Source organism: Nymphalis io, chromosome 15, assembly GCF_905147045.1.
Source record: "Nymphalis io chromosome 15, ilAglIoxx1.1, whole genome shotgun sequence".
NCBI lineage: Eukaryota > Metazoa > Arthropoda > Insecta > Lepidoptera > Nymphalidae > Nymphalis > Nymphalis io.
This window is the reverse complement of record NC_065902.1, coordinates 12,117,865-12,130,899: the sequence shown is the minus strand read 5'-3', so window position 1 is coordinate 12,130,899 and position 13,035 is coordinate 12,117,865. Positions and strand designations below refer to the sequence as shown.

At 35.3% G+C, this 13,035-nt stretch overlaps 1 protein-coding gene across 2 annotated transcripts in view; it reads left to right on the top strand.

Moving 5' to 3' along the window:
* LOC126773783 (uncharacterized) overlaps positions 1–13,004 on the top strand; it is a 54,283-nt gene extending 41,279 nt beyond the window's left edge. Inside the window, exons 15-17 of one of the 2 annotated variants that reach the window (XM_050494935.1) lie at positions 11,456–11,552; positions 12,130–12,347; positions 12,819–13,004. In XM_050494935.1, coding sequence (XP_050350892.1) covers positions 11,456–11,552; positions 12,130–12,347; positions 12,819–12,918 — 415 coding nt within the window. In that variant the 3' untranslated portion in view covers positions 12,919–13,004. Of the gene's footprint in view, positions 1–11,455; positions 11,553–12,129; positions 12,348–12,818 lie in introns of those variants that run through there. The other variant, XM_050494936.1, reaches the window with a different exon arrangement.
* Positions 13,005–13,035: the final 31 nt, after the last annotated feature.

Here is a 13,035-nt window from a genome sequence, read left to right as displayed (position 1 = left end):
TAACGCTGATATGGTATTCTGTTACGTGTATCCTTTAAATTTTATAATTATTATAGTTAATGTCTCATATCATTTAATGATAATTAAAAATTGCGTTCGGCGATAAGTTATGATTTTGCTCATATAGATTGGTGGTAGGGCTTTTTCATAAAGTATTCCACCGCCAAACAGCTATATTTAGTATTGTTGTGTTCCGGTTAGAAGGGTGACTCTGAGTCAGAGTAACTACAGACATACGGGTCATTATATCTTAGTTTAACCACTTACCATCAGGTGGACCATTTGTCCGTCTGTCTATCTATATTGTAGAAGAAAAGACACAACTACAAGGCGGTAGGTTAAAAAGTGGGTTACAATCTCGTTCCATATAAAGCACTTAAAGCCTCTCGGCCTGTTCTCCATTGAGTCGTGTCGCCGTCTCATCGTAATATGAGAGTGAAAGAGTAGAGAGTGCTGCAAAAATGGCCTGGCTGCAAAAATTCCTTAAGGTAGATTTTTTTTTATAAACAAACAAATTTTCGTCGCCTATTCGAATTCTCATAAAATGTTATCATTCATAAGTTAAAAATACAGATAATATTTGATAAAAATATGTATTTTTATCGTCAGCGTCGATAATAATACTTTCAAAATGTTTTTCTTTTTTCATATAAAATACGGACATTTGGATGTATAAAAAAAAAACTAAATGGTTCTTACGGTCTCATTTGAATCGTCATGTAATTGAATTAAACGTAAAACTATTGATGGTTCCGAAAATGGATTTTTACTAAGAAAGTTCTATGAAAGAAATTAGTAGCTCTATGAAATACATAATAAGTTATATACAATTAAATTTATGTGTCCTACACTGGGCGGCTCTGTACAAACCTGTCTGAATTACCACTCATTATATATTTTACCGCTAAACAGCAATTGTTGCGTTCCAGTTTGAGTGAGCCGGTGCAACTAAAGGCACAAGGGACATAACATCCTAGTTCTCATGGTTGGTGGCAAATCGACGATGTAAATATTTTTTACAGCCTTTCGTCCTACTTATAACATAATATATACATATATATGAAAATCAGCGAAGTCTATACTAATTTTTTTTAAAATTGTTTTAAATTTATTAATAGACAAAGTGAAACACATTTCTGCGAATTCGATACCGGAAAATTATTCACTACATTTAAGTATAACGAGGCGTGATGTATTGCATACGTCACGTGATACTGTGAACAAACAAGCAATTAACAATGACAAACCATCGATAAATTAATGCCACTATAAACTAAACTACAATCTGTGCATCAAAGAGCGGTCCTTATCATATAACAAATAATAAAGAGAGATGGCGCATATTTTCACACTCGAATGGTACATCCCACATCACAAAAACTAATGCGCATATTAGGGGCTTATAATTTACTATTTAACAAGTTTGTAATCTAGTGGTAATTACTGTTAGCATTGTATGAAAATTCTGTTTTATTTTATTTAAAAGCAGTTTTTTTTAAATGTATAGGCTAGCGCTTGACTGTTATCATACCCGATGGAGAGTGAGATACAGTCTAAGATGGAGCGCGCTTGCCGGTGTAGATCTTTTCGATGCCTCGCAGTCCTGTGGTAAAAAGGTGGACGGGCAAATGGTCTACCTGATGGTAAGTGTCACCACCGCCCATCGACATGGCAATGTAAGAAATATTAACCATTCCCGACGTCGCCAGTGCGCCACCAACCTTTTGAACTAAGATGATATGTAAAATCAAACCGGAACGCAACAATACTAAGTTTTACTGTTTTGCGATTGAATATATGATGAGTGGTTGGTACCTACCCAGACGGAGATAAACAAATATGTTATTATCTTTTTATTTACAAGTGATCGAAATCAATCATGATAATTTAATTTGAGGAAAACATCTAGAATTTATTTCTACGCTTATTTTCTATTTTTTTTGATCGAAACTAAAGCTCGTCAATTCAATAGTTACCTACCACACAATAAACAGTTGACAAACAGAGCGAGAAAAGAAGTGAAATACAATTTAATCGAATTGAACAGCTTTATGAATGGAACTCTTGATATACTAATTTGTTTGTTTGTAATATCTTAACTACACAACCGATCATTGGAAAATTTTGTTTAAATGCCAGGTGTTAAAGAATATACGGTACTTATTAACCGCGCGCCACATCACATTAGAGCGAAACCACAGGAGGAAACTAATCACTACATAAAGCTTAAATTAAAATATAGAAGAAAATATGTGCAATATTTCTATATATTAACGTAGTTACCAATTGATTTTTTTTTATATAAATCCACTATGTGCGGTTAGGGTTACCTTAAAATATATATAAAAAAAATTAAAGCCTACTTAAGATATCCCGCCCACTTCTATCATTATGGTCTTTGATGACTAATTACTCGATGGTGTTCTGTTGAACCCCTATATAAGGTCATGTGGTCGAAAATGACGTTTAACGTGTATAATATACAGCCCACGTGGTCCTTAAAAAAATGTGGTTACTAATCATTATATGATATCATATTTTTTTACTTCATTTTAAAACAAGTATTTATGTAGCGATTATCATTATTGATGTTTGTTACGCAGTACTTAACTATAATTCGTTATATTTTTTTAAAATTAGATTTTATAATTACACAGTGTGACAAATAGTGTACATTATTTGTTAATGGAATGACCGCGACTTAAGAAGTACATCCTGGGCACTCTGCCCATTTGATTCTACAATACATGTAATTTAAGACATAGAATAGTATTGAATCAACATTTCGAATCATTGGTTGCTTTAAATTGAATTTATCTTGTAGTTTTGGTGTTTGCGCCCCAATTTCAATGAAGGATATTTTCGAATTTTTTGGTTGATTGCATTTTTTTTTTAAATATTATTAAATTATTTGTTTCGAATTTAATTATAGTGTGAAGACCACGCTTAGGTAAACGTAGTGTAGGACGCCCTATGGAAAGGTAGACCAACGATTTAAAAAAGGTGGCAGGTACGGAATGGATGCGCGGACTGACCAAGATCGGGATGATTGGCGTTCTGTGGGGGAGGCTTTCGTCCAGCAGTGGACGGCAAAAGGCTTAAAAAAATTATATGTCAGTCTTGTTTTTAATTAAAATCTAAATTTTTGAATTATATTTAAAAGCAGTTTCATAAACATATTTTTCTATACTTCAATTCATGTTCACTCACATGAGTGTGGGTTGAATAATAACTATATCGGTTGAATCTTGGCTTATTATCTATCGTTCGACCGAATCAAAGCTGCAGATCATCGATTATAATTGCCTCGTTGGTCTAATGGCTATTTTTATCAAAATTTTAAATCAAAGTTTTAAATAATTCAAATCACGTTTCATTTCAATAATTAAATATTAACCGTCGAAAAATTCTCACCATCTTGTAGCACACCGGAGCGTACACGCCGGCAGGGTCACACTTTTATGCATCAGAAAGCATGCCATTGGCACAATAAAATTTCTTAAATTTTAGGAAATTTTATAAATGCGAAAATAATTGTTTGTCTGTTATGCTTTGACGGCTAAACCACTGTACCTATTTTGATGAAATTTAGTATGAAGCAAGCCTGAGCCCCAGAAAAGGATACAAGCTGGTGAAGCCACCGACGAAAACTAGTTACTTCATAATTCATGAAACAAAACTGTATATTTTTATTCGTAATACTTTTCCATATTTTATTAGGGGTTAACATTATAAATTGCTGAATCAAATGAGACAACGTTTAATCAATGTTATTAACCTTTGGATGAAATCGATTTGGAGGTGCTGTATATTTTTACGATATACGAGATAAAGGAGTATTGTGGATACAAACAAATAGATTCTACTAAAAACCACTGAATTAAACAATGAAGTCCTCGAGAGTTTGGTCCGCATTTTAGATCTGGCTGGTTTCAGTTATCATTCGCCTGCCTTTCTCCCCTTCCATGGGGGCGTAGAATATGAACGTGACCTCTTCGAATTATGCTGGAGACGACCATAGTTTGCTAAGGGTTTTGAGTATCTTTTTGTAAAGGCTTTCTCTGCAAGAAATAAAATACACTATTTTATTCAGTCAGACTCATTCGCTTGCCTAACTTAAGTTCATGAACTAACTATTATCGATGTTTAAAAATCAAATCAACTCAAATCAATATATTCTTTTTGAAAAAATATATTTGTAAAGTGCTTTTCGGAATGTTGAGTCAAAGATTATCGATTTGTAGATTTAATTTTGTCATTATTATTTTGAATACTTTGTTATTATTTAAAATATACCTAATGGAGTCGATAAGTAATTCGATGTATATGATTAGGTGATAAGCGTCCGATATTAAGATCTAAGTACGGTAACTAGCAACTTTATTATATACTATCAAGACTATTATGTATATGAAACGGGTATATCACTACAATAGTATCTTCCTGTTTACCTGTCATGAAACCCGATCAATTTTTTCTTATCAATAATTTGAAGTTGAGTTGTTTATTTGTCTCTCTTCCTGTCATTGAAATAAGATAAACATAAAAAGTCCATCGATTTACTAATTTATCGTTGAAATAATATAACACACATACATAACTAATGTATATACATATATTTAGTTATATATAAATATGTATATATATGTTTGTATATCCATTTGAGATTAATAGACTAAAAGACGACGACACAGTTTCACAAATTACCCTAAAAATTTAAAAACATTGTTTTTTTAATGTGTGTTTGTAAATCGCCGCTAGATGGCGCTAGTGCACAAGCTTATCGTTCAACCAATGACAATTGGTCTATAAATGTAGATATGATAACGTGTGTGCCTGTCTGTATAATGCACATCTTGAATTTGAACAAAACTTCAACCCAGTTCAAAGTGTCAATGGTCGAACTCATCTATCATATCAGTTTCCGTCCAACCAATCCATGTTCAATTAGATTGCCTTCAAGTATTTTTCCACGCAAAGGATTACGAATGATAAACTATCTGACAATTATTTCTTGTTAAGCTTAGTAATAAAAAAAACATTTACCATTATTCTATTTTTAAATTTGATTTTTTTCTCTTGATATATAAGCAGAGACTATTTATAGGGAACGTAAGTGTTTTCTTTCGCCTACCGATAGATGGTACTTGGTGTTGGCTGGTTGGTCATACATATACAATACAAAAGAAACAGCCTGTTAATGTCCCACTACTGGGACAAGGCCTCCTCTCCCTTTTTTGAGGGGAAGGTTTGGAGTTTATTGAACCACGCTGCTCCAATTTCAATAAAATTAGACACATGCAGGTTTCCTCACGATGTTTTCCTTCACCTTCAAGTACAAGATGAATTATAAACACAAATTAAATTAAGCACATGAAAATTCAGTGGTGCTTGCCCGGGTTTTTGAACCCACGATCATCGGTTAAGGTTCACGAGTTCTAACCACTAGGCCATCTCGGCTAGAATTAAATTCAAATTATAATTTAATATAAAAAAACAAATATTACGTAGAATTTTACATGCAGTTTTGCAATCAACATATACGGCATATTATTTTTTCTTCTATTATTTTCGGTTGGAAATTTTAGTTCTACTTACAATAATCATTTCATATCAGTTCATACTTGTTTTACTGGTGGTTGAGCTTTGTGCAAGCTCGTCTGGGTAGGTACCACCCACTCATCAGATATTCTACCGCAAAACAGCAGTACTTGGTATTGTTGTGTTCCGGTTTGAAGGTTGAGTGAGCCAGTGTAATTACAGGCACAAGGGACATAACATCTTAGTTCTCAAGGATGGTGGCGCATTGGTGATGTAAGCGATGGTTAACATTTCTTTCAATGCCAATGTCTAAGGGCGTTTGGTGACCACTTACCATCAGGTGGCTCATATGCTCGTCCGCCTTCCCATTCTATAAAAAAAAAATACATATATTAATGGGTGGGTATTTAATTAATCACGGTGCATTTCTGTAAATTAACAATCCCATTGTAGCTTTTATTGTCTGTTAAACGGTGTCTATTAAAATACTATGATATCATCAGCGTTAGTAGTAGGAGCGTAGCTATGTCGGCATTGTCATTTAAATTTATCGCACATGCTACTATCCCATTGTTCTAGTCTAGCACAGTTCGAGTTAGGACCTCTAGGGTACTAAGGACGACCTCCAACCCCATTGTCACGCGCTTTGACATCATCTCTCCGATCTTAAAATGTGATAAGCAGAATTGATGTCCATTGATAGACCGTCGAAGCACGTATTACTAATGTATTCGTGTTCTCCTGTATGAGTTTGCCGTGTATCATGTTATTTCGTTATACATACGTGTAATAAAGTTAATAATATTATAAATCTTGTCTGCTTTGTATTGCTCTTTCTCTTAAAAGCATATTTGAATCTTTTCAAGATATATAATTCTGACGTTATAATTTTCTTCTTTCGTTACGTGTTTTCGATTGTGGCGGATTCTATCAGAATTATTTATTATTCTGACTTCGCTATAGCTGTATATTTATAACTGTAATTATATTATTTTATTTATTATAACCACATATATAATGCAGCACCACCTACCTCATATTCTATGAGTTATCACGTAAAACCGTTGGTTGCCTGGAAGAGATCGCTATGTAGGCGATAAGATCGCCAAAATTGTATGCTACTTTTATCCATGTTTTGTATTTTTTTTCTCTTTGTGGTGTACAATAAACCATAAAGTAAAGTATTCCTCATTTAAAAAAAAATATCCCGAAGGTCTGGTATAAACTTTAATGAATATCTTTGAAATTATGATTGGTCTTAGTCGACCTTAAAATCTAAATTCTGTGCAAGTCTTTCTTACGCTCGGTTCTTATATTTATTAAATCGTTATTAGTAATATAATATAGCTTGAATATAAGTATCAGATCAATTTCGTGTTACGAGGAATCACCTGTTAAATTCGTTCCTACCGACATCACATACATACATACATGCATACATGTGTCGTCAAAACATACGACAAGTTTAATGGCGTCCATACTTTGAATGACATCTCGTAGACTATTCAATAATCCGTTAGTAAAAAGAATTTTTGAATATAATAATCGAATATAAAATCATGTCTACGTCACGAAACTCCTCCCCTCTCAATTTTATTTTGTCTCAATATCAAGTCCATAATATGATCGTTACATTACCGTTAATAGTCAGTCTGGATATGGGGTTTTATATAAATCGATTAAAAATGTATTTATAAATATTTTTTTGAAGTCCCTGCTTATTTTAGCTAAGTTTCTACTGCAGTTTATCAAAGTCATTTTACTGTAAAGTTTTGCAATGCAAACGTTTAATACGTTTATCCTGGAAATACATTGTAGGGTGACCATAAATGTAAAAAAAACGTTACATCTTATTTCGTGGCACGGTTTTTGAAATAACTAGTAGAATTATAAATATAAAAGTATTGTTACCCAATCATGCTGCAATTGCTGAACATAATCGATTGAATTAATTTGATTATAATCCTGGAATACGATATGAGATACATTTTTTTTCTATTTTTCTTTCATTCGCACGACTTTAATAATAGCAGTGCCGTTTTTTACTTTTATAATTTAAAGGTAAATATGTATTTTTATTGGTGGTATTGTGGTGGAGCTTTGTGCAAGCTCGTCTGGGTAGGTACCACCCGCTCATCAGATATTCTACCGCAAAACAACAGTACTTGGTATTGTTGTGTTCCGGTTCTATAAAAAAAATTACATATTAAGAAAATGATCGATTTGTGGGAGGGAATCTTTGTTAAAGTAGTTAATTCAATAAATAATTAATTAATACAAGTATATTCTCTACTTATCTTGTAACAGTTTTTAATATACGTGTTCTCGAGAACCTCTCATTCATTAAGAAGAGAATTTGAATAAATTAAACGAATCCCTATCGCTTTTCTATATATATTCAAAAATGTGATCTATGTATGAAAACAAATTGAAAATTGAAATTTTTATTGGTTTGGTAAAGAGTATTTATAATGTATAAGCCGAGATGGCCTATGGGATCGTGGGTTCAAACCCGGGCAAGCACCACTGAATTTTCATGTGCTTAATTTGTGTTTATAATTCATCTCGTGCTTAACGGTGAAGGAAAACATCGTGAGGAAACCTGCATGTGTCTAATTTCATTGAAATTCTGCCACATGTGAATTCTACCAACCCGCATTGGAGCAGCGTGGTGGAATAAGCTCCAAACCTTTTCTCAAAAGGGAGAGGAAGCCTTAGCGCAGCAGTGGGACATTAACAGGCTGTTACTGTACTGTACTGTATTTGTAATGTATTGGACTTAACAAAATTGTTCGAGAAATTTTGCACAAAATTTTAAACGTGTAAGTATAGTATGGATTAGTAAAATACAAGTGTTCGTGTGGTCACTCTATCCGTTCCACCCCGTACCATCTCCGCCCTATCTGCACATCTTCCGTGTCTGTAGTCTGTTCAAGGTCAAGGCCGAGGGGGGACCGAAGCCCAGGGCGTACCGTCTGTAATCTATTAGTGCTACCCACTAGGGTGGGCTTATAGCGTGACTTACCTCTGAATAAAAAAATGTATGTTGTTTCCTTCACTTAAATAAACATATTCGTGACGTTAGGTGTTTTTTAGGTTTGTTTTTATATTATACTCGTATAAATTTATTTGTAAGTAAAGCTCAATCTGATTAAATTGGTGTGGAATCTTTGAGGTCGAAAAAGCGTTTTTGCGTCGGCTTGTGCATTATTATACGCATTTTTACTTCCTTTTTTTATGCCAAGATTATCATGTAGGACCCTCAAAAAGATCATAATTGAAAATTCATCTTATGATCATTTTTTGACGTTATCGATGATAACTGATATGGTGGATTCATTCGGCCGTCCACGAACTTGTCTTCAATCAATTCTCAACCAGATCATGCCCACTTGTAAAGAATGGTTTTGCCAAGACTGTCAGTTCCGTGCGGCGCGCCTTCGGACACGGTGCGTCACACCCTGATTGAGTGTGCTGCATGGGGGCCTCAGCGCCATTACCTGGCGGCCATTGTAGGCTGAGACCTCTCGCTGCTGAGCGTGATAAACGCCATGATCGGTAGCGAGAGGGGCTGGAAGGAGATGGTCTCTTTCTGCGAAAACGTCATGTCGCAGAAGGAGGCCGCGGAGCGGGAGCGTGAAAACAGTGCTTCCGCTGACCCGCTTCGCCGAAGAAGACCGGGGAGAAGACGTCGGCGCTATGCAAACCTTCTCCTCCCGCTCTAAATGTCACTGGGGCTAAGGGGTCTCTGTAACCCCATAGAATCTGGAGGCCTGCAGAGGCGGGCCTACCGTCGGGATGTCACGGTAGTATGCGCAAGCGATCCCGTGGCGTCCCCCGAAAAGACGGTGTGGGTATCGCTGGTTTTTTGGTGGGTATTCCGGCGCCTTCAGCGGCGGCGAGCCCCACATACCCCCCCACTTCAAGTGGGGGAAACGCGTAAATGAGTTTTTCCAGCGGTAAAAAAAAAAAGACTGTCAGTTCCATAAACGGTTTCATGATTAATTTCCTTTACTATGTTTTAAATTTTTTTTAGTTATGCAGTTTTTTTCCGGATCGACTTGTTTGTTGAACGATTACTCCTAAAAGAATGACGTAACAGGGGTAAAACTTTGTACTTTTAATAGGTTTCTAAATACGAAAGTATGGGGCAAGTATGTATATTTCCTTCATTCCGTGAATTTTTAGACCTATTGTAAGCTATTTTTATTATGTACGTTCAAGAGACATGACATCAACAATGCGAGGTCGCCTCAATTTAAAAGGCATTGCGAAAATCATTTCAAATTATTCTATAACACTGGATTTACTCAATCTGAATCTCGATTTCAAAAGTATATTTAGATACGTCATTAAACAAAACTACTTCTTATTGTGATGTTATGTTGTCCTGCTAGTACGATAACACTCGCTTAAGAACTTTATCATCATTATGCTATGTGTGATGAGTGATGATATCCTTTCGATAGTTTTTATTCAAGGTGGCCGACCTCAAAGAAGGCTAGCCAACTGCGCAAGATATTTGAGTGCATAATACGCAAACATAAGTACTCTATTCTTTTACTCTCACAATTAGATATAGCTAGACAGAGTGGTGTGCTGTCAATACTTTTTATTCTTACACTAAAATTGTATGACATAAAACTTTCATGTAACGTTTTGTTGGCCCGATATATGGGTATTTTTGCACCCAGGACAAGGTATAAAGCCTTATGAGCTAACCACTTCCCCGGGGCAAAATAACTATTAGCCAAATATCTCCGGGGCAAAGTCAATGTCAAGACATTAAGTACAAAAATATTATTAATCTTATTTATTTTGGGTATAATTTATCACAACCTTCGGATTAATATTCATCTTATTTTTATTTAATATTATTTTTAAGTGCTACTCACTGAGTTATAAATGGAGTTTTGATGTCGTCTAGACGACGCCCTTGGGGGTTCCACCCTCGGAATCTGTATCATAAGCATTATTGATACAAATGTCTGTAAATATAAGGCATTGTTCATTATAATTTTTTTATGTTATTTTATTAAATCGACTTTTAATTGGAATCACTGAGCAACACAAAATCATACCACACTAACATCCTTTTCGTCTTAAAAGGTTTTAATTTAAAATGTTAAATACATATACATACCAACTAACTATATACATGTTATCTCTCGAAGTTGTTAGTGAATATACCTACCTAGGACAGATAATACAAGTCGGTAGGAACAACTTCGAGAAGGAAGCCGATCGATGAATTTGCTTGGGATGGGCAGCATTTGGCAACCTTCGTCAAGTCCTCAAGTCGTCTATACCGCAATGTTTGAAGACGAAAGTCTTCAACCAATGCGTCTTACCTGCCATGACATACGGTGCCGAAACGTGGACACTAACTGCGGGACTAGTCCTATATCGCGCGTGATAAGATCAGAAATGAGATTATCCGGAAAAGAACTGGAGTCACCGACATAGCTTGCAAAATTAGCAGGCTGAAGTGGCAGTGGGCTGGTCACGTATGTCGTAGGACCGATGGCCGTTGGAGCAGACGAGTCCTAGAGTGGAGACCGCGAATCGGCAAGCGCAGCGTAGGGCGCCCTCCAGCCAGGTGGACCGACGACCTTAAGAAGGTGGCGGGCACCAACTGGATGCGGAAGGCGGAGGACAGGGAGCTTTGGCGCACCTTGGGAGAGGCCTATGTTCAGCAGTGGACAACGATTGGCTGTTGATTGATTGATATACATGTTTATATACATAATAACACGTTTCCTTGGACATTTATTATAAAGCATTTTGGATAGTTGGTCTTTATCAATGTCTCCATGTTGTATTGTCATATTTCTAAGATAAAGCAACTTTACAAAAATGCAGTAAGGCCAATGAAAGACTTAACTTACCCTTAGCTTGATAATTTAAATTATAGGAGCAGAAACGAACGCATGATGGGCGCTAAGAACGCGCAATTGTTTTGCGTCACTGGAAGCAGTCCACGACAGCCGAGCACTCCTCAGTTACTTCGGGTATCTTTGTTTATATTGAGGATGAGATGTTTTTATTTTTTTAAGAGATTAGTTTGAATGCTTAGTATATTCCAAACAAAAAGGGTAATGTTTAAACATGTTAGTACATAGATGTAACAACATCATACTCAAATAACTGCTCTCCCAAACTATTATATTTACATATTTCATTTTTTTATAAAATAGATAGGCGGAAAAACGTATGGGCCACCTGATGATAAGTGGTCACCAACACCCATAGACATTGGTATTGTAAGAAATGTTAACAATCGCTTATATCACCAATGCGCCACTAAACTTGAGAATTAAGAGATTATGTCCCTTGTGCCTGTAATTACACTGGCTTACTCACCCTTCAAACCGGAACACAACAATACCGAGTGCTTCTGTTTTCTGGCATAGTACTGATGAGTGGGTGGTACCTACCAAGACGAGCTTGCACAAAGCCCTACCAAAATTTCATGTTGTAGTAGGAACACAAGATGAATTTCTCAGCGTTCGGTTAATAACCCAAAAACTCATATGTATAGAGTTGTTGTACATATAAGAATAAATAGTATTTTTGCTCATAAATTAGATACTAGAAGAAACAATTCAAAAGAAGACGCCGAAGGCACTCTTCCCGAAAACAGTCGTACCTGTGAAGGATGCAGAGAGATACCGGATGTCGTTCAACATACCGGAACGCGTGACGGAAAACTTGTTCCAATACAGGACCAAGTTTGTCCAGCACATGCTCACCAGCACCATGTACGCCAACAGCGCTATCGGCAAACCGTGGGAGAAGATTGGAAGGTATTTATATACGTCGGTGCTTATAGTATTGTTACGTAAATATCAAATCATAGTGATTTTATAGTAGCCCTTTATTCGCGGCCTCGTTAGCGTCATAATTCAGAACAAAATGAAGAATTTCTATACAAACTTTTATCACGTTAAGGGTTGGTTTTTTTAAACACCTAAAAAGCAATATATACGGTAGTAACTACAATAGTATTAAACTGTGGCGTATCTACTAACGCCATCCAATTCGACAACACATTTTAATATCATTTGTTTATGTTTATAAAATATAATTTTACAAAAATATAAAATTGATAAATACATTTTTTTGAATTTGAATTAAAAATACCTCGTTTTATAAAGTATATAATAATAGATAAATAGGGTAGAAATATATTTGTATAATTGCATGTCATCGATAAGTAAAATGTATAAGTTGTAACGTGTTTTTTAAAATGTTTCTAATGCTTCAAACTGTTTCAGCGTGTCCGAACAAATTATCGACGAGTTGCTTTTGAACTGCGCGAAGGAGATGGAACTACAGCATTACGTTAAGAGCTTGTACGAGAATGAAACATGCTGATGATATCTTTTGATAAATTATAAATAACAAATGCTAAATTCTGATTAATAAATTTATTTGTCTTATTAATATGTTTAAATTCTAAGCTATAATTTATATACTTAGCAGTAAATTAAA